Source organism: Microtus ochrogaster, chromosome 10, assembly GCF_000317375.1.
Source record: "Microtus ochrogaster isolate Prairie Vole_2 chromosome 10, MicOch1.0, whole genome shotgun sequence".
NCBI lineage: Eukaryota > Metazoa > Chordata > Mammalia > Rodentia > Cricetidae > Microtus > Microtus ochrogaster.
In genome coordinates, this window is record NC_022016.1 from 31,297,237 (window position 1) to 31,320,025 (window position 22,789).

General features: G+C 40.8%; 2 protein-coding genes across 2 annotated transcripts in view; one reads left to right on the plus strand and one right to left on the minus strand.

Moving 5' to 3' along the window:
- Positions 1–4,417, minus strand: part of Plaa (phospholipase A2 activating protein) — a 33,125-nt gene extending 28,708 nt beyond the window's left edge. Inside the window, exon 1 of the mRNA XM_005352738.3 lies at positions 4,269–4,417. Within this exon, the coding sequence (XP_005352795.1) occupies positions 4,269–4,417 (149 nt within the window). The remainder of the gene's footprint in view (positions 1–4,268) is intronic.
- An 11,834-nt stretch (positions 4,418–16,251) lies between these two features.
- Ift74 (intraflagellar transport 74) overlaps positions 16,252–22,789 on the plus strand; it is a 76,389-nt gene continuing 69,851 nt past the window's right edge. Inside the window, exons 1-3 of the mRNA XM_005352759.3 lie at positions 16,252–16,335; positions 19,427–19,561; positions 20,403–20,451. Of these exons, the coding sequence (XP_005352816.1) occupies positions 19,442–19,561; positions 20,403–20,451 (169 nt within the window). The 5' untranslated portion in view covers positions 16,252–16,335; positions 19,427–19,441. The remainder of the gene's footprint in view (positions 16,336–19,426; positions 19,562–20,402; positions 20,452–22,789) is intronic.

A 22,789-nucleotide genomic window follows, 5' to 3' on the forward strand; every position in this document is an offset into this window, starting at 1 on the left:
GGGGGGGGGGGGGATTCTTCAAAGACTTATTTGATAGTAGCTAATTTTAGTTTATCTTCTTTAATGGGTTTTTGAAAATGTGGCTTTAAATAATTTTATTAATAAGCTCGGAAAAAACTAAAGATAAAACATGTTTTTAAATGTCTCTGGGGTGGGAGAGATGGCTCAAAAAACAACTAAGAACCTATTTATGTTTGTCTTTGAAGCAGTCTTGGAACACAGTCCAAGCTTAGCTCAAGCTCATGATTCTCTGTGGCCATGAAGCATATTCAGCATAAAATTTGTAGTATGTAAAACTATGTGTATAATACTTTAGCAGTTTCCAAAAGAGGTGTTTGTTTGGGTCATTTACAGTGATCTATTAGGATCTTAGTTCCAGAATTTGATCTCATTTTCTTTTTATATCTTCCCAAATTCCTACCACCATATTTTACATGGTTAAACATCAAGTCAGTGGTTCTCAACCTGAGGGCTGCAGCCTCCACAAGGATCCTGTGTATTGTGTATTTGCATTACAATGCCTAACAGTAGCAAAATTAAAGTTATGAAGTAGCAATGAAATAATTTTATGGTTTTGGGGTCATCACAACATGAGGAACCAAATTAAAGAGTCGTAGCATTAGGAAAGTTGAGAATCACTGCATTAAGTACTTCTTAAATCAATGGAAAAAAAATACTTAAAAGTACTGGAGGGAGAGACAGAGAAGCAGAGCAGGGAGACAGTGGCCTTCTTGTATCCCTAGAAAATCTGAAACTTTTGTTTTAGAAAAAAAGTCTTGGGGGTGGGGGGGAGAACACCGAGTAGCACAGACACACAAGAGCCGTTGATTCTTGGAGTGTAAGGAATACGTTCATTCATATCACAGCCCAAGATCACAAAAAAACAAAACACCAGAGTCCACGCCAGTATCCTGTTGACCTTTGAGCAAAATAAAACAGCTCCCCAGATAGTATTACTTTGGTAACGGTTTCAGACAGCAAGCCCCACCCAGCTTTGTAAATCTGATCACGTAAGGAATGACAGATATCCAAGGAAAACCTCCAGCATAAAACAAAATGACCAGACCAAGCAGTGAGGTGGGAAAACAAAACAATCTGGAGGAAGAAGAGCACCAAGTAGAACATAACTTTAGTATTAAAAAGCCATTTTCATTCCATCCATAGAGACACGGGAAGGTGCAGCAACTCCAGTCAACCCACTAGAAAGGAGCATGAGGGAAAAAGAGATGAAGAAAACCAGCTCAACATCTAAATAACAAGTCCCTAATAAGAAAGAAGACAGAAAAATGGAGAAAGAAACGCACAGATTAACTTGAGAAGTTTTGGGCATAGGTTATCATAATTAAAGAGTCCACTGACGGTTCAGGGAAATGGATGAAAATAGGTTCCTTATAAAAGATAGCAGGTTAAAAAAAATATTAGGATGGCTTCAGACTTCTCAACAGTCTAAAGCCATCGATAAAAACACAATGGAGCAATGCTGTAAATTTTGGAAGGAAAATTACTGCAGGATTAGAATCATAAACCATTCAAGTGTCACTGCAGTAGCAGGACATAAAAACAGTTTTCAAATTTGCAAGTCTGAAACACCTTCGTTATAAACAACCTTCACTGAGGAAGTGCCTGGAGTGTGTTAGGCAAGATGAAGAGACAAGAAAGCTAAAGCTAAAGAGATCCGCCATTAGCAATTTAAACAAGCTGACAGTAAAGGTACCCAGGGTCACTTGTGCACCAATGACAGCAGAGGAAGTCTTTCACTGCTAGAGGAGCCAACGTTTTTAAAATACCAATTTAACTAACCCCACAGAACTGTCTTGACTTAGGATTCATGGTGCTCAGTGTTAACCAGGCGGAAAAGTCACTTTTGATTTAGCATGGTCAAGAAAAATAAAATGCAAAGTCAAAATTTAAATCCTATCTTTAAATACGGGTAGTTTTCAAAAGGCCAATAAATAAAATGACAAACTTAACCTCATCTCTCTCACCCCAGAAGTCTGTGACAGATTTGTGGAATCCAACTTAGCGTGATGTTTAAAGAGGTCTGAAGCAGTGTGAAACTATGGCATGCTGGCTGGCCCAGCTCAGTACACAAATCTGCTGAGTTAACCTTCTGGGTCATCAATGGACTTTGGCTAAAACCTAGGTATTTAGTCCACCCTAACATGAGCTATTTCTACCTCCTAAATTCTATCATTCTTAGTTCATTTCTTCACTAACTACTATGATCCAGGAGCATATCGACAACAGACAGGGAAAAACAAACTTCATTTACTACTTGACTCCCAATATAGTATAGCCAGCCCTTCATTAACTCAATGAATATACCACGAAGCAAAAGCTTTCAGTATGCCGGCTACAGACTCCTCTTACATCACGAAAGCTATTGCTGAGATGCAGAAGCTAATCACTGAGTGACCAAGACACTAACCTGAACAGCTAGGAATGAAAATAGTCTTAGCTGCAAAATGCAAGCTTTTGATCACTGTTAGTCGAATAATGTGTAAACAAAATTTGAAGAACAAAAACAAATAAGAACAACCAGTTTTCAAACAGAAAATTATTTCAGTCTAAAGATCCCAGATAAAAATAATCACCCCAGTTATTCCACTTCTGTCAACCTACAACAGCCTTACAGACTGTACAGATTTAATGACAGGATTCAACTACTAAAACAGAGATTCTTTAGATAGATACTCCTTACTGCAATGTTTTTGTCCTTCTTGATATATGCTTCTGCTGGATTTAATTTTACTTGTTGGGCATTGAATTCTGGGTCTCATATAGACTAAGCAGGAAGTTACACGATACCCCAATATTTTTGAAGTTTATTTATTGAGCTTGCTTGAGAACTCCATTTTAAAGGAACAAATTTCAACAATAATTATACTCAAATAAGAAGTTGCCTATTAGTTTTACCTAGTGGTTTGGGATGTCATAGACTCTTAGTTCTGGAAGAGACGATCAGAGGTCACCTTATCCAACTCAACACAGCAGTTTGCCCTATAATATTCCGACTCCCATCACCTAGTGGCTGCACTGCAAAAGCCACCAAACACAGATACTTCCACACTCTCCCTTCAGACTACTGTGGCAAGCAGAAAGGTAACAATCACATTAAACCAAACCGCTTGTGTTTTTACATATAAACCTCAGAAAAGGGTTCCTGCTCGCCTCATATCAGCTTACCTCCTGACACCCTGGAACCTTCCTCTCTCAATCCAGGACCTACGCTTTTTGTTACGCTGGCTGTCTAGCCTATAGTGTCCTTCCAACTTCAGCTTTTCCACTTCAAAGTTGGCCTATTCCACCTTCCACAGATAAGCTCAATCGATACTAGAGATGTCGACACACACACACACAGAGGAACATCTCAAAAAAAAGCTTCTCTTCCCACCTATCTCTGTATACGTGCATTGGCTTGCTTCTTGAGGCATATTCTCCCAAGAGATTCTAAGAAAGTTCTGTAAACAGAGCGAGCCTGTCAGTGAAGTCACTTCTTCCTAGGGAATAAAATACACGGTACTCATCACCTAAGCTCAATTTTTCTTTCTGAAAACTGAAATCCGTTTACTAAGGATTAAGTTTCTTGACTAATCAGTGCTTTAACGTAACATCTGATAGTGATTTGGCCTGGATTTTAACTTTTGGTTAATGGGGGGGGGGGGAGGAGGCTTGCAGGCAGAATTTAAGGCAATGATGATTTTTTTTTTCCTCAGTAAATTGTATTATTTCTACACAACAATTAACATTTGAGAGGGTTCGGCCTGTCCTCCCCTTTAAATTGGATAACCAGGAGAGAAATCCACGCCTAACTCTCTGCAAGGCAATTATTGAGAACTACAGTCTACAAAAATTTAAAAGTGAGAGAAGACACAACAGCTCCTGCGACCGGAGCGAGGGGCAAGCCAGCAGTTTTCATATGGCCGAACCGGGGAGGGTGCACAGGAGCAATAAATACTGTCTAAAACATCTGCCAAAGCTGAAGCCCCTAAAGGTGTCTGAAGATGCACGTCCAAGGTCAAGCCCCTCGCTAGTGGTCAAGTTAGGACAGGTAGCACGGTCCTAGAATCCCACACCAATGGCCCAAAATCCCGTCGGTTTCGCCGACCGCTCGCTTGAAGTGCGAAAGCTCGGGAAGCCGCCGGGAGGCGGGAGCAGGGCGGACAGCAGGAAGAGGGAGCGGTGCGGCGCAGGGAAGGAGGCTCATCCCTCCCACGTGTCTGGAAGCCGGGGATCTGCCACAGGCGGCAGGGCTGGCGAGCGCTCACCTGTCCGGGACCCAGAGGCGGGTGGTGCGATCCCGGGACACAGACACAAAGGCCCCCGGCGGGTAGAGGGAGCACACCAGGCCCCTCACGTCCAGCTCGTGGCCCAGGAGCGAGCAGCTCAGCCGGTAGCGAGCTGCGCGGCTCGCCATGGCCAGCGTGGGTCAGGAGCCCCGGCTCCCGGGCACAGCACGAGACTCGTCCACAGGCCCGGGCCGGCGTGCACCAGGCTGCGGCCCGAGACCCGCCTGCAGGTGAGGGGCGCAGAGACCGGAAGAGCCCGTCAGCCGGTGCGGAAGGACTGAGTGACACAGCAGCCCGAACAAGCGCACCGGAATTCATCATCCGCCGCAGCCCGCGGTGACGCAGAGCGTGTGCGTCGCGCTGCTGAGGCGTCGCGCTTCGAGGCTGTCTCCCCTTCAGCGCCCCGGATCGCGGGCTGAGGAAGGAACGGCGGGACTCGGAAATTCTGCCTAAACGTCGGATGTCCTGGTCCTGCCAGTACCCGGTCCATTTCAGAGAACAAGAGAAGATTTGTGTAAGGGGGCAAGCCGGGACTACAAATCCCACAATGCTGCGCATGGCGAGAGACTCTCCCGCGCGCTGAGCCTGGGGATGTTTTAAATCTAGGTGCTCGCCACACTCCTCTGAGTGGTAGAATAACCCTACTCCTCTTGATGGTAGAGTGAAATTGCTTCTTTACCTTACGGTTTGTTACCCAGTTTCTGCATGCCTGTTGGTAAAATCTCGGGATTTTCATAAATTCTTTTTCATCTAAAATGACAATCTGGAGTCAAGTGGAAACTTTAATCACTTTCATCCATGTTAAGCTACCCCTCCTATGTTCTTACCCATGCTATCAGATTTTGCAAATAATAATAATAAACGATGGTTCAGATTCATTCTTTCCAAACCTGACCACTGTTTGCCCGAGCTTTGGTTCTGTAGATTTAAGATAGGGTAGAGAATGCCTTTCATTAATTAATTTATAAAGTCTCACAGTAGCCCGGGCTGGCCTCAAACTCTTGGTTCTCCTGCCCTGATCTCTGAGTGCTAGATTACAGGTAAAATTACGTATTTTTAGCCAAACCTCCATGTTGCTCTTGAGTCTCTGCATTGCATTGAGAGTGTCCCATCTACACTGTAGTAAAATTGCCTTCTGTATTATTGCCTGACATCCACCATAACACAAACTTTAAAGTTACCAAATCTAATGTGCATTTTCCTTACTCACTCTCCTTAAAACTCTCATGCTAGGCTTGAACTCACTATTCCTTTGTGTTTCTCAGGTTTAAACCCTGAAGCGTTGGCATTTTAAAACCTCTTCTGCCACTATACCCACTGGGTAAGCTCTCCTCAAATTATATTCTCAAGCTTTGAATATTTCCAGCCGTCTATTAAAAATTTATGCTAGTGGCTTAAATCATTTTAACATTCTCTCATTTTTCTACCTCTTCTTCTCAGCCAGTTCTACACATCAAAGTAAGATTCTTTTTCTAAATTCTAGATCTAAGTATTATTACCTTAGTTCAGTAATCCCAATAGCTAGCAGCTTTCCGTTTTTAGGAAATGTTATACAAGGCCTTTCACGTTTTCCTAATTTATTTTACTAAAGTCATTTCCCGTAGGTATGTGTCTGCCTCAGCCATGTTAAATCAATTACCTTTCTCAATTTCAACAAGCCACAGTGTTGAAGTTGATATTTCTGTGTTCCTAAAACAAACAAGTCCAAATGCCAGAAGAGGCTGAAGGAAGAGGATCAGGAGACTGAAATATGGGCTGTATAGTGAGTTCTAGGCCATTCTGACTACAGATGTCCCTATCTTAAGAAAACACACAAGCAGGGTGGTGGTGGCACACACCTTTTGCTCAGGAGGCAGAGGCAGGCAGATCTTTGTGAGTTCGAGGCCAGCCTGGTCTATAAAGCAAGTTCTAGGACAGCCAGAACTGTAACACAGAAACCCTGTCTTGGAAACAAACACTCACACTCACATCACATACCATAACAAAACTGTAACCTTTTCTCTGTATGTCACAGATCAAATACCAGTTTATCTTCCGGACCTTCCTTACTCCTCTTTGGACCAATACAATTTTATTTATTTCCAAATAGTGTTCATGGTGTTGTAACATTTCTGTAGTCATCATTTCTACAATACTGATATTTCTTCAAAAAATTTCATTCTCTTTCAATATTTTTGTAGTTGCTGTTAATTTTTTTCTTTTAATTTTAATTATATTTATTCTCTGTGTACATATATGTGTATGTGTATTTGTGCATTTGAGGTGTGCTTGTTCATTTGTGTATGTACAAGCACCAAAACACACATAGGGGTCCAAGAACAACTTGCAAGAAGCGGTTCTCTTTTTCTACCATGTAGGTTCTGAGAATCTAGCTCAGGTCCTCAGGCTTGATGGGGTGGCAAGCTCTTTGCCCATGAGACATCTCAGCCACTCTGTCTCTCACTAGCTTTGGCTGCCCCAATATTCCCAGCAATCTTCTGTTTCAGTCTCCCAAGTGTTGTCATTATAGGGGTGTGCCACCACTGTGGACCCTGAGGTGGATGAGAGATTGGTCCCCAATCTTAACCATCAGATTTACTGCTTTCTATTTAATAGATGTTATTTTTCTGTCGGCTTAGTGGCCACACCTGAAGCCCCAAGGCTGGGCATCATCACTTCGGCGGCTCAGATTGCAGCCTAGCAGGATCTGGTCCAGCTGGCTTGGTTGTAGTTTTAATTAAGTCTCTATCATTCTATTTACGAATAGACTTGGGAGTCAGATGTTGGGGTAGAAACCTGCTAGATCAGAGAAGCTGCGAAGCAACCAGCTGATCTTCCTTTTTTGGCTGGAGACCAGCAAGAGAAGCATCTCTCCACTCTTCCCAAACCAAAAGGACGGCAAATCTCTAAGTTCCTCCCTGTTCCTTCCTGTGTTCCTCTCTTTCCATATTCCTGAGTCCTCTGTACTCAAGAATATGGCTAATTCTTGTCAACCAGTCACTGGCTCTGCCCCAGTCCAAGGTTAATTTTATTAACACAGTCTTGGGGTTTCACAATATGATCAAATATCCCATAACAAATAGGTTCTCAATGGAAATTTCCTCACTATAGTATATCAGCTAAAATACAAATTTCATGTAGTTTCTCATTTAGTCCTCACAGTAATCCTACGAAGTAGGGAATATAATCTCTATCTCACAGATAAAGGATTTGCATTGACTGAAAACAAAACAAAACAACAACAAAGCCTATAGAACAAAACCCAAAAGTGGCCATTAGGCTAAGATGGCCCTAGCTATGGAGCCCAACTGAGCAGTACTCAGAAACTAAAACTTAACTAATCAGAATCAGAACTGGGGGTCTGAAGAGATGGGTCAGTGGTTAAGAGCACTGGTGTAGTGACATTTCAATTGTATTTCGATAAATAAAGTTTGCCTGAAGTTGAGAGAATAAAGCAGCCACACTGGTCAGCCTTACAGAGCAGGCTGCAATAACACATTTTTAATCCCAACAGACACACTAGTTTTCCATAGAAACCGGGTGGTGCATGCCTTTAATCTCAGTCATAGAGAGGATTATAAAGCAGGAGGAAAAGCTCTCAACACACAGTTGCATTCTGAGATTCCTGGAGGCAGGATCACCATTTCAGACTGAGGTCGAGGTAAGAGCCAGTGGTTGGCTGCTTTGCTTCTCGGATCTTCAGGTTGAACCTCAATTTCAGTCCCTGAGCTTTTGTTAATCGTGCATCACATTGGCTTCCAGAGGACCTGGGCTCAGGTCCAAGCACTCACATCATGGCTCACAACCATCTCTAACTCTGGGTCTAGAGATCCAGTGCCATCTTCTGCCCTCTCCAGACACTACATGCTCATGATACATGTAAATATGTGTAGGCACTCATACACACAATGAATCCTTTAAGTTTAAATTGTTTTTATGCTTTTATATGAATGTTTTGCCTGCATGTGTGTGCACTACTTGCATGTTTGGTACCATTGGAGGTCAGAGGAGGATATTGGATATCCTGGAACTGGAATTATAGGTAGTTGTGAGCCATGATGTGTGTTCTGGGAGCCAAATGTGGGTCATCTAGAAAAGCAGCCAGAGCAAATTCTGAACCATCTCTCTAGCTCCAATAAATAGTGATGTGGGATGCCCTTCTGTATGCTGTAAATTTTTTTTTTTTGGGGTTTTTCGAGACAGGGTTTCTCTGTGGTTTTGGAGCCTGTCCTGGAACTAGCTCTTGTAGACCAGGCTGGTCTCGAACTCACAGAGATCCGCCTGCCTCTGCCTCCCGAGTGCTGGGATTAAAGGCGTGCGCCACCACCGCCCGGCTAATATTTTTTATTACCATTGGTTAATAAGGAAAATGCTTTGGAAATATAGCTGGGCGGGAAATCCAAACAGATACAGGGAGATAGAAGACAGCGTAGGAGGAAACTGCCAGAGAAGCAAGATGTGAGGTAACAAGCCATGAGCCTTCATGGTAAAAATATAGGCTATTAGAAATGGGTTAGTTTAAAAGCAAGAGCTAATTAGTAATAAGCCTGAGCCACCAGCCAAACTTTTATAATTAATAGAAGCCTCTTAGTGTTTATTCAGGATTTGGCAGGCAGAAGAGAAACTTTCAGTTACAAAATAAAACTTTAAAGAACATAAAACGTGCCAAACCTTCCTCTGGGACTTTAAAAAATCAAGTACATGTTCTTAGTTTTGTTCGTAGAACATATGATATAAGTTTTCCCCTCATAGTTTCTAAGTAGAACCCAAAATGTTGGAACTCCGGGACTCAAAGTAGCTCTACTAGTTAATGTTTCAATAGCATGGGTGTGTGTGTAGTTTTCATTGGCTTAATTGTTTAGTTAACAACTGAACTACATTAAAGTCACATCAAGAACACTTGACTGAACTTAAATTCTATGAAGAATAAGAATGAATTCTTGGGACTTTTTTCTAATTATTACATTTTATATCAAGGACTCAAAGGTTTAAAAACTAATGATTTCTTCTAACCACTTTCATAAACTCCTTGTCCCATGACAGAGGGCATGTAGAAACCTCCACGATATCAGTAGTTCTCTCAAAGACAATAGATGAGATAGTTGAACATCCATAATAGTCATTTAAGTTTGTACACACCGGGATAGAGATACAGCTCAATAGTAGAATTTTTTTTCATTAGATTTATGAGACCCTGAGTTTGATCTTCAGATATAGCAATAAAGGAAGCAAGGGAGTGAGCAGGACAAGGCAGGCCAGGGTGCAGTGTCACACAGCTTTATCCCATCCCTCAGGAGGCAGAGGCAGGGAATCTCTGAGTTTGAGACGAGCAGGTCTACATGACTCTCAAAAAAATACATAGTGGCACATGACTTGAATCCCGCACTCAGGAGGCAGAGACAGACTGATCTCTGTGAGTCTGAAGCCAGCAGAGCAAGTTCCAGGACAGCCGGGACTACACAGAGAAACCTTATTTCCAAAAACAAAATAAACGAACAAGACCTAAATAAAAAATAGACTTAAGGTATATCATTTTTGTTCTCATTATGATACTTTCAGTGTGACATTTTTATTTGTTGTTTGTTTAAAAAGCCTAAATTCAGGGGAACATGATCACATGATTCAGGGGAAATGTACACATTTAATCTTAGGACTCAGGAGGCAGAGGCAGGTGAATTTCTGAGTTTAAGGCCAGATTGATCTACATAGGGAGTTCCAGGAAAGCCAGGGATGCATAGAAAGACCTATCTCATAACCAACAGAAGCCTAAATTCAGTATAGAAAACCTAATGTCAAAGATAAGGATATAAAGTGGGGGTCAATGTGGCCCAAGGCTGGTAACTTGGGACAAATTTTGCCAAGTTGAAAACTAGAAATTTTGCCGGGCGGTGGTGGCGCACGCCTTTAATCCCAGCACTCGGGAAGCAGAGATTTGGTGTGTCCATGTATGTGAATTAAATTGTGGTAATAGAATGTAGGTATATAGGGAACTATGGCCTCTGCTCTATTTGCCGCCATAAACTGACAAAAACATTAAATATGAACAAAAGTACAAGGATTGCATACATAGAAGCAATCACATAGTGTAAATGTTCATGACTCCTAAAAGATTCAGGAGTGTCTGATGTTTTGACATTACTATATGACATTGTCATTTTCAAATGTATTGGGACACATTCATAGTTATCCTGTGGCCTATGGGCACATGTTGGTCATGCATGATAGATATTGATATACTTCAGGTCTATAGGTTTGTTTATCATTCTAGGAATTGAACCCAGGGTTCATGTGAATGTGCTAAGCACATAGTAAACTATATCCCCTGTTCCCTTCATGTCTAAAGGAAAAGGAAATTGGGAATTATGGAAAATATTAAAGTGGCTATAAGCAGTTTTTGTAAAAAGTCACTAAGTTTGGAAAACATGCAAAGTTTGGAACACAGTCAGTCAGACTCACAGAACACACATTAGTTTGTGAATGATTCTCTAAGGGACAGTGGTATGTGACACAAGCCTATCCAGCTGTGTTGACAGACTTCAGCCTTGTTTCTGCAATGTGAGTTTACTTTTCTCTGGTTAATGCAGTGATATTTTGGTTACAATATAACAAATAAAGCTTGCCTGAAGATCAGAGTGCAGAGCCACGCCCCCAGAGGCCAGGTTAATGATATTTTCAGTAGAAAGGCTTCGGTTTTGTGTTTCTCTTGGCTGCTCTGGTCGGTTTTGTGTTTCTCTTGGCTGCTCTGGTCGGGTGGAAAGGTAACTTTGTAAAAAGTTTCTCCCAGAGGACTGGAGAGATGGCTCAGAGGTTAAGAGCACTGACTGCTCTTCCAGAGGTCCTGAGTTCAATTCCCAGCAACCACATGATGGCTCACAACCATCTGTAATGAGGTCTGGCGCCCTCTTCTGGCGTGTGGGAAGCAGAATGTTGTACACATAATAAATAAATAAATTTAAAAAAAAAGTTTCTCCCAGCACTGAGAGGGAAGAAGGTCAGAAGGTCAAACTGTTGTCTTCTAAAATAGAGCCTGAAAACTACTGTTTTGTAGGATGCGGAGTAGCGTCCATCCTGAACTCTCTACAGCGTATAAATCATGTGGCACTTACCAGCACTGCAGAATGTTAAAGAGCTTTCAAAGTAAATACAATTCAATAAGTTCTTTACATGGCACTACATCAGGTAATTGCTGTTTCCAAGCTTGTGGTGCTGGGAAAGAATGAAGATACTTTCCTGACAGCTTCTTTTTTCTTGCTTAACTTTGAGGAATTCATATCTTTTCATAAGCTTTGGAAACATTGTCCAGATAATTGCTTAATTCATTTAACAAATATGAAAATTAATCATGATCTTTGTTTTCTTTGACATTAAAATATAATAATGATACATTTCATTCAGATACAAAGACTTTAAAAAGATAGGGTGCAAATTTTCAAATCTTAACCACCCAGTTTTCTTCTCTGGAGGCGACAATTATCATTACTTTCTTGTGTGCTTCCCAAAGCATATTGTTTACATAGGTGTAAGAACATGTTAGTTGTGATTACTTCTCACCTTGCTTTAACCATATATCCTGAATATTTTTCCATATTGCTGGGGAAGAACTTTTCATCTACCCCATCATGTTCAGTATCTTGGGATCTTACTAATTAACATGACAGAAACAAAAGTGGGCATAGTGATACAGTTTTGTAATCCCAACACTTGGGAGTCGCAGGTAAGAAGCTATATAGCAGGTCTAAGGCCAGCCTGGGATACAAGAGGCTCTGTTCCAAAAATGTAATAACTAACAAAATACAGATAAAAAGAGGAGAAAAAAATCAGTTTTTACACAAATTGAGCTAATTAATAAAAGAAACAGCTATTTCATCAAATGGTTAAAAGCTTGTAGACCCAATTTAGTAAAGAAAAGTGGGTGCATGATGCGAAAAAAGTATTAATGAGTAATACACATTGATTATTTAGAAAATACAAGTATGTATTCTTGAGAACAGATTAGCAGGTGTGCTAGTGTTCCCCTATAGAGATGTGCCTTTGCAGTTTCTGCAAGGTAACAATTCAAGGACCTATAATGTTCTCATCTCCTTTCCTCTATATCTCCACTGTGATGTTTTCAGACAGGAAAGCTCTAAGAAGTCCCTTCCCCATTCATCTCACATTTCTTCAGCCTAATTTCGTCTGTGCTGACTCCAGGCTTCTAAGTTTATCACCCCAACATCAACACTCAAGGGTGTATTCGCAGCTCAGGGACAGTCATTTTAATGGTCAAATTGTATAAACTTTATGACGATTGCCTTGTTGGGGAAACAGATCACTGGGGAAATCAGGAATGTTAACCATGCAGGGTTGCCTCCTTAAAGGAGGAAATGCCTGCTTTCCTCCTAGAAGGCTGAGAATGGATATTGTTAAATGACCTGGTGACCTGTGCTGTCTATAGAGCCAGACATTACCCAAAGCCCCCAGAATGTTTATCCAATACTCTCCCTCCCTTGTCTTTTATCTTTAGCTCTCAGTTAATAGAACCCATCCTGAGGGAAGATGCCACGTGTACTTTAAAACCTGTTCCTTGCATGCTATCTCAGAGAGTGCACTGAATCCTAGGCCTTTAAGCTGTAGAACCTATCTTCATGGCAACGTACTATATAAAGGAGTTTCTTTGTAGTCACGCATTAAGCTTCATCGTGCACGGGATTGGAAATTGTTGCTTGGAAACTCTTTCCAAATTGTACTGTGTTCAAATATGCTTATATTACAATAGACTGCCTGGCGTCAAACTCACTAGAAGTTTGATCCAGTCTGACTAAGTCAAGCTGAACCAAGTTTTCCTCTCTTCATGCAGATTGTCTCTCTGCCAGCAGTAGAGCTTGCAGGGACTCCAGCATGACCTTAACTAATTTTCCTATAACAAATACTGCTCAGATGAATAACTAAGATTTGCTTTCCTTTAAATTAAGTGTGTATGTGTCTGTGTGTGGGTAGGTGCACATGAATGCAGTGCCACTGGAATCCAGAAGAGGGAGCTGGATCCCCAGAGTAGGGTTCCAGATGGTTGTGAATGGGTAAGGGTGCTGGGAACCAAACTCAGGATCTGCAGCATCTTCAGTTTCAATGTTTCTCAGAGTGGAGCAGTATTTTTGATTTAATAATCACCAAATGCAGAGAATAACATTTTGCATAAACACATTATGATATGCCAGGCGGTGGTGGCACACGCCTTTAATCCCAGCACTCAGGAGGCAACGGCAGGCGGATCTCTGTGAGTTCGAGGCCAGCCTGGTCTACAAGAGCTAGTGCCAGGACAGGCTCCAAAGCTACAGAAAAACCCTGTCTTGAAAAACTATAAAAAAAAAAAAAACAAAATGATAGAAATATGTTCAGGGCTCCCCTAGAATATCTATCCTGATTCAAGCCAAAATTCATTTGGCAATATTTTTTGAAGGTTAAACAGTTTTTAAAAAAAATATTTATTTACTTATTATGTATACAATATTCTGTCTGTGTGTATGCCTGCAGGCCAGAAGAGGGTACCAGACCCCATTACAGATGGTTGTGAGCCACCATGTGGTTGCTGGGAATTGAACTTAGGACCTTTGGAAGAGCAGGCAATGCTCTTAACCTCTGAGTCATCTCTCCAGCCCCTTAAACAGTTTTTTAAAATCAATCATTCGAATGCAATAAAATCCAATAATATACCAATTTGATACTTGCATACTAAGGAATAAAGATATAAAAATATTGAGCTCTTATTTTCTGTAATTAAGATTTTTCTCTTTGACATATTTTTTTAAAAAAACAAACATACCATGTGTATAACAATCCAATTTACATATTAAAAACCATTATATTGGAATGATCTGATACAGTTTTAAGTAGAAGAAAATGGAAAAAAATTTCAGATTCTAAAATCCTCCATCCCCCAAACAAACAAACAAAAATCTTTCTAAAATTAGTCAATGTACAAGAGTATCTGTGACTAGTCAAGTCTAATTTCTGTTGATGGAATTAAATGAAAACCCAACTTTCAAAACAAAGAAAATAATATATGTTAGATTCTCTTGGAATGCAAAGAAGTTTCTTGCTACTTCAATACCCCAAAAGTTTAATTTTTTTCATTGTTTTTCAAATAATTTTTTTTTATACAGTGTTCTGTCTGCATGTTTGCCTTCACGCCAGAAGAAGGCATCAGATCTCATTGTAGATGGTTGTGAGCCACCATGTGGCTGCTGGAAATTTAACTCAGGACCTCTGGAAGAGCAGCCAGCGCTCTTAACTTCTTCTGAGCCGTCCGTCTCTCACGTCCCTTAATCATGCTTTTATAACAGTAGAAAACTATATAGTAAAAACACTGGAGTTCATAGCAAACAATAGTCTTGACTCTGAGCCAAGGTGTCTGAGGCAGCACTGGTTGGTGTGGTGTGGTGGGAGGGGACTAGAAGAACAGAGTGCACCAGTGATTCAGAACCAAAGCTTTAGTGAAGCCATGCGATGCAACACGGGTGAGTGTTGCCAGAAACACCTCTGATTTGTTACTATGTGTTCTTTAATTTTTGTTCACTGGGTGTTCAGACATTTTTTACTATTGTAAATTTGGGGGAAACCCCACATTCAGTTAAACACCATGAGGGTTCGAGATCTACAGTTTAAGAAGATCCTGATCTACAGTTTGTGATCTACAGTTTAAGAAGGTCCTGAGACAGAAAGCTTGATATAATTCAGTTACTTGATGTAGCCTAAGTAAGTTCCTATATAGAAACAGCAAAATCTTGGGCAGTGGGTGTGTAACCCAGTGGTATAGAGTTTGCCTAGCATCCATGTTGTAGGAACTACTTCAGCCAATAGCCTTTAAGATACCGGGCCCACTTGGGGCATGATCTCATGTACTATAAGTACGTGGGAGGGAGACACCCAGAAGACCACACCAAAGCAATAAAGCAAAAGACAAAATGAAAATGACCAAAGTCAAATAAAGTGGATTGCATTCCTTAGGAAAGCTGAGAGGCCACTAAGTGAGGTGTTCTGAATTGTTTTCGTCACATAAAAGATATGGGGACAGGGAACATTGCTGATTACTCAAATGATTTAAAACAAATTACTTAATCTCTCTAAAATTGGGTCAAGAACGCCTGTCCTGCCAATTTCAGTTGTCACATCTGTCAGAGTTCTTAATTGGAAGGCACAGAAACTATGTTTAAACTAAAAACTGAAAGTGGGTGTATTAAGGTTTATTAAACTGGGTATGTGGGGGTGCAAGTCTTTAACAGCAGCACTTGGGAGAGGCAGGAGGATGTATACATCCAGCTTGGTCTACTTGAGTTACCAAAACAGACAGGGTTACGTAGAGAAACCCTATCTAAAGTTAAAAAATCAAAACAAAAATCAATCTTAAATCCTGGACATAGTTGCTGGAGTTGGCATCCTTGCTGAAATAGACCCCTGAAGTATTCCTTACGGCTTACATTCACATTTCGGGTGTGTGCATCCGGTTAGATTGGAGCTAGCAAGCAGTAAACTCAGATCCCGCTATTAAGGAAGACTGGCACAGCCAATGTAGTCACTCTCATTCCGTATAGGGGAGCTGGCCGGGGTAAGGCAAGGAATCTGTCAAACGTTTAAACGTTAGTTACCCAAACAAACAAAACAAACCAAATTCCCACCACAAACAGTTCCGTTCTAAAAAGATACTTGTCACCCAGGGCTACGTAGTGATTTAGATTTACATCGCCCTAAAAGTGAGACCTTGTAAAACAGATCTTTTAAGGACATTCAATTAATTACACAGCCTACAGGTTTAAAAAAAAAAAAGGCCTCTGGTAGAAGAAAGCTTAAAGATACCACTTTGGGGCGAGAGAAAAGCTGTCCTCAAATCTCGCGAGACCCCTCCCCCATCAGAGGCTCAGCGCCGGCCAATCACGAGGGGAGGTTTCCGCGCGGTGGCCGTTGCTAGGATACGCGGCGTCGCGCAGGGCTTTGAGGCCTGGCGCCCAGGCCGTGCTTAGGTGAGCGGTGTGGCTCGCTCCGTCTCCTCGGAGAGAGGTTCGTGTTGCGGGGTCCCCCATTCGCACCGGGCAAGGTGAGCCATCTCAGCTTCGCGCCTTCTCCCTGCGCGGGTTATCGTTCTCTGGAGACTTTGACGAGCTCCAAACAAAACAAATTCGAATCCGTGGGCTCTTGGCTGTTCTATGACTTGGGGTCGGAGGCTTGGCCTGGGACGTTCACCCTATGCGTGGACTGTAGAGTGGACGCTCCAAAAAGGACACTGACCCTCAGGAAAGTCACTGCTCTGAAGGTGGAGGCCGTCAGCGGTTACAGGGGGAAGGGACTTAGCAACTTTTTGCTTACCCTAAGTCAGAATGATTGGTTTAGGGAGGATAATGATAGTAACGGTAAAGAAAAAGAAAAACTTCTGAACTGAACTCCACAACTGGGCAAAATAAGGACTCGTGGCCACTCTTTTGTTTTAGAGACGAGAAAACACATCCTAAGCAAAGGTTATGTAGTGGTTACTGTCAGAGGTAGAATTTGTATCCTTAATCCTTGTGGAATCAGAAACTGTGAACACTGCCCTCCCCCACGATGGTGTGAACAGGAGTAGGAACTCCCCAGGAATAAATAGGGGTATATGTGTCACCAGGGCTCTCCTTTCTTTTCTCTTAGCATAAGGGGGGCATTATGCTAATGTAAGTTAGGCATTTTCTATTACAGTAAAGCAGTAGTAAAAAAATACAATAGAATATATATATATATGAGAGAGAGAGAGAGAGAGAGAGAGAGAGAGAGAGAGAGAGAGAGAGAGAAACAGCGACTAATCGTGCCGTACTACTTTTAACTTTTCTGATTTCATTTGGAATAATGCTGTTGATGTCTCTGTGTAGTTCAACACCATAGGGAAGTTAGGAGAAGGGTGCTGCTTGAAATAGAAAGTGTCTAAGGTAGGTGTGTATTTTTTTTTTCTACACAAAGAGATAATTGTTTAGATGCCCAAATGGAAATGTTCAGTAAACAGGTGGACATTCAGAATTGGTGCCTGGTTTCAGACAACTGATTTATGAGTTCTTACTACAGTTGGAACTGAAAGTGTGTAAGACTGTAGAAGTTGGCAATATAATGACAGATCGTGGGGTGATGCAAAGAAGAACAAGAGAAAGCCGAGCATGAGATGTGGAATAAAGTCGAACTTCAGTTCAACTATGTTTTGTTTGCAGTCATAGTAATTCTTCCCTTCCCCCTTTGCATCACAGGCATGCACCACCATACCTGGTTTCTTTTAAAAATCTGAGTCAAGTTAGACATACCTTCTCAAACATTTATTTATTATTTTTTTGAAGACAGTTTTTTTTTTTTCCCTTGGTGCTAGAGGTTTGGTCGATCTGATAGTATTTTTATGTTCTCTATCACAGAACTACTTTCTGAACCCCAATTAGTAAATGTTTGTAATTGGGATGCCTTTGTATTGGAGGAGATTAAGAGATACAACAATGTAGTTTCTGCCTGCCACTGAGACACGTGCTGAGGACTTAAAGATACGAGCTAGCTCTTGTTCTCAGAGGGAAGGATTACTTAAGCAGCTTCTTTCAGTTACTGTGGTGGGTACTGGGGCAGGGTTATGTGCAGGATATATGGCAGTGTGTGCACAGCCCTGTAAGCCCGAAGAAGGTAGAGGTGGTTAAGAGTAGTCATGAAAGAATTCCTAGAAAAGCCAGCATGCAAGATATGTGTTAGGCAAGGATATTCATTAAGAGGCCGATAAAATTACCGACCTGAATTAGTGAGGCCCTAAACGGGCTGCCAGCACTGTGAAAATAGAGGGCGGTATGTGTTTAGCATTGGAAGGAATGAAATCAATAGACCATTGGCAGTGAGAAAGAGGAGAAAAATCAAAGACCAGGTTTCTGACTTGTATGAGCAGGAGGTAATACCAAGAGGAAGGACAGATTTGGGGGACGTGATAGATACTTGTTAACTTTATACATGTTTGCCTTGAAAACAGTTAGACTCTGTCTGAGTGGAGAAATTGTGTCAGGGAGATAAGGAGTTGTGAATCCTTAGCTCATTGTTTGCTGAAGCCCTGAATGTGGACATAAGAAAATGAGACTGTGGATGGCATTGTGTGGGATGCTGCCAAACCCAGGCAAGTGGAGGATGGAGGAGCCTGGAAAGAGAACAGGAGCAGGCTAGTATCATGCTGATGATTTCCCGTAGGTCACATACCAGTCAACCTGATGTTTATATCCCTGTAAGGTTGACAGAGGGCGTTTAAATGATGTAGTGAAACATAGGAGGTAGTGGAAATAGGCTACTCTGGAAAGCCTGATTGCATAAGGAAGATTTTCTGCACAAGTTAGAGTAATTTGCAGGACAAATACATTAGTTTCTGTAATTAAGGAAAAATTGAACTTGACAGTTGGTGAAAGAGGTAAATTGTAAAGATTGCTGCAATAGCAGGGATACTGTCTCAAGGGAGACGTGGAGTGCAGCACACGACGGGTTGAAGAAGGCAAAGTAGAATTGATACTGGAGAGCAGGATGTATTAGCTTGATTTGGATGCTCTAAAGGCAATGGAATATATCCTAATTTTCTCAGATTACTAGGAAATCAAGTTACTTACTGAGAGTGATAGGGATAGATGAAAACATGATTAAGGGTTATATACACCAAGAAGAAAGAGTTAGAGGGCCTTGCCTTTGCTGAGTGGGATATTGAGGAAGGAATATTGCAATAAATGATCTTATTTATTTTTCATTTACTCATTTTAATTATTTACTATTGTATGTGTAAGTGCATGATGTGAGTGTGTGCTGGATGTCCGTGCTACATTGTACATGGGGAGGGCCAGAGGACAAGTTTGTAGAGTCAGTCTCTTCTTCCACCTTTATGAGGGTTCCAGGGACGGAACTCACCTTCCCAGACTTGCATGACAAGTGCTTTTACTCAGTGAGCCGTTTCAGTAGCCCTAATCCCATAGTTCTAAATAGACTTTTAAAGTTAAATTTGAATAAAATTACAGCCAACTTAGCCTTGTAAGAGTGTCTGGGAATGGCAGTTGGCAAGAAAAAAAAATCATCATGAATTAAGTATTTGAAGGAAGGGTATAATGAGCTACTAATGTTCAGGTGTATAAGACCTCAAAGAAAAATTGAATTATGTTTTTGTTTCCAAACAGTGGTTAAAGTGAACAATGGCCAGTAACCACAAATCTTCAGCGCCTCGCCCTATTTCTCGGGGTGGAATAGGATTAACAGGAAGGCCTCCTTCTGGAGTAAGACCCCCGTCTGGGACTGTTCGGGTGGCAACTGCAGTAAGTTGGGAGTCTGTGCATTAACAAATTTTACTTTGTTGTTCCTGTATTCTCTAGACTATATTAATTGTATGAAAAATGTTAAAATATGTAAAAATACAATGTGGAAGAATAAGAACATTATCAAGGAATTACGTTTAGTGATACCCATAAACATATTTTAAAGCTATAACAGTTTACTTTTTGTGGTGCTGAGATCAAACACAGGTCCTTGTGCTTATTAGGCAAGGGTAAAGTAAAACCATTATAGTTAAAATTGTACAGTATTTCAGAATCAGAAACAAATGAGATAAAATAGACTAAAACCAGAATCAAGCATTTGTAAGAATTTTATTAGTAATGTGACTTTTCAAATTAGTCAAAAAATACATAGAATATTCTTGAGGCCTTGCTCCAACCCTAATAAATTACTTCTTAAAGCAATTTTTATCCCTTGATTCATTTATAAGACTTATAAAGAGTATATAAACTTGATATTTTAAAGAGTTTATATAACTGGCAGAGGAAAATACACATAATTATTTAATATAAACTTAATAAAGTCTGAGGGCTTTCTAATAATGATAGAAAAACCAAATACTTGAAAATATTTTTAATTTTTATATTTGAATTTACAAAAATTAAAAATACCATAAAAATGAAAAAACCCAACAAACTGGTAGTTCTTTGTATAGATCATTCATAACTTTAAAAAAATTGAGACAGAGTCTTTCTAATATATTTTGGACTTGCCTTGAATTGAGAATCTTCATGCCCCAGTCTCCTTAGGGCTGGCTAGGATTACAGACCATGCTGCCACACGCATCAGTACTCAGAATCTTGTTTGTTTGTTTGTTTTTAGAGGCAGGGTTTCTCTGTGGATAGCCGTGACTGTTCTGTAGACCAGGATGGTATTAAACCCACAGTTATTCACTTTACTAATTTGTATGTGTTTGTTCTGTGTTAAAGTTATAATAAAATCATGTTCAAGTAGAATTCTGTGAGGCTTTTTTTTTTTATACTGGGGAAGAATACCATTAAAAAATTGGGCTCGAAACCTTTCAGAGTGATAAAAAGAACAAAAAGCATAATAGTAATGAATAGTATGAGTAAAAATATATTTTGAGCCAGGTGGTGGTGGCGCAGACCTTTAATCCCAACACTCAGGAGGCAGAAGTAGGCTGATCTCTATGAGTTCGAGGCCATCCTGGTGTATAAAAGCTAGTTCCAGGACAGCTAGGACTTTTATTATATTTATCCCTAATCTCTCCAACCTACTGACTGGGAGAAGATCTTCACCAACCCCGCAACAGACAAAGGTCTGATCTCCAAAATATATAGAGAACTCAAGAAACTGGACTTTAAAATGCTAATTAACCCAATTAAAAAATGGGGCACTGAACTGAACAGAGAATTCTCAACAGAAGAAGTTCAAATGGCCAAAAGACACTTAAGGTCATGCTCAACCTCCTTAGCAATCAGGGAAATGCAAATCAAAACAACTCTGAGATATCATCTTACACCTGTCAGAATGGCAAAAACCAAAAACACCAGGGGCTGGAGAGATGGCTCAGAGGTTAAGAGCATTGTCTGCTCTTCCAAAGGTTCTGAGTTCAATTCCCAGCAACCACATGGTGGCTCACAACCATCTGTAATGGGGTCTGGTGCCCTCTTCTGGCGTGCAGGCATATACACAGAATACTGTATGCATAATAAATAAATAAACATTAAAAAAAATCAAAAACACCAATGATAGCCTTTGCTGGAGAGGCTGTGGAGGAAGGGGTACCCTCATCCATTGCTGGTGGGAATGCAAACTTGTGCAACCACTTTGGAAATCAGTGTTTCGGTTTCTCAGGAAATTCAGGATCAACCTACCCCTGGACCCAGCAATACCACTCTTGGGAATATACCCAAGAGATGCCCTATCATATGACAAGAGCATTTGTTCAACTATGTTCATAGCAGTATTATTTGTAATAGTCAGTACCTGGAAACAACCTAGATGCCCTTCAATGGAAGAATGGATGAAGAAAGTGTGAAATATATACACATTAGAGTATACTACACTGCGGTAAAAAACAATGACTTCTCGAATTTTGCGTGCAAACGGATGGAAATAGAAAACACTATCCTGAGTGAGGTAACCCAGACCCAAAAAGATGAACATGGGATGTACTCACTCATAATTGGTTTCTAGCCATAAATAAGGGTCACGGAGTCTACAATTGGTGAACCTAAAGAAGCTAAATAAGAAGGTGAACCCAAGGAAAAACATATCGTTATCCTCTTGGCTATGGGAAGTAGACAAAATTGCCGAGGAGAAAATCGGGATCTTGGGGGTGGGGTGGGAAGGGAGTAAGGGGAGATGGGGAGAGAAAAGTGAGAAGGGGAGGATGGGGGGAACTTGGGGAAAAAGGATGATTGGGATAAAGGAAGGCTGGATAGGGGAGCACGGAAGCACAATTCTTAGTTAAGGGAGCCACCTTAGGGTTGGCAAGAGACTTGAACCTAGAGTGGCTCCCAGGAGCCCAAGGCGATGTCCCCAGTTAGTTCTTTGGGCAGCTGAGGATAGGGAACCTGAAATGACCCTATCCTATAGCAATACTGACGAATATCTTGCATATCACCATAGAACCTTCATCTGGTGATGGATGGAGATAGAGACAGAGACCCACACTGGAGCACTGAAGTCTTCTTATAAATGTTCTTTTATCTTGTTCTAGTAATAATTGATTCTTTTGATGATTGTTGATTAAATACTTAAAAAAGTTATCTGACATTATTGACCAGCTCCTCTATTTGTCATGCACTTTACTTGTGTGATGTCTATGATTTTGAAATGAGTGATGTTCATTGTAAAATAAACTGGCAGATTTTTTGAGAGCTTTTTTCTATTCAAGGCAATTATCAGCTGTTTGGTATGTATCTTATAAGACTTTCCTGTGCATTTACAGACACAAAACACATATGCATATGTAGCTTGTAGTCTGATTCAAAACAGGGTAGTAATCTGTTGGGTTTTTTTGTCCCTTTCAGAAATAGATTTTTGAATATTCTTCCAAGTGAATACATATACTCACACATTATTCCATTTTATTAGCCTCTATACTTCATCTCATAAATAAGAAAGGTAATTCAAGTAGTTTTCCAAGATCTGCTTGCATAAAGTAGAAAAAAAATGGTTTAGAAAGTTTCCAAAGCCCCCTGAATATTAACCTTCATCAGGCGATGAAAGGAGACAGAGAC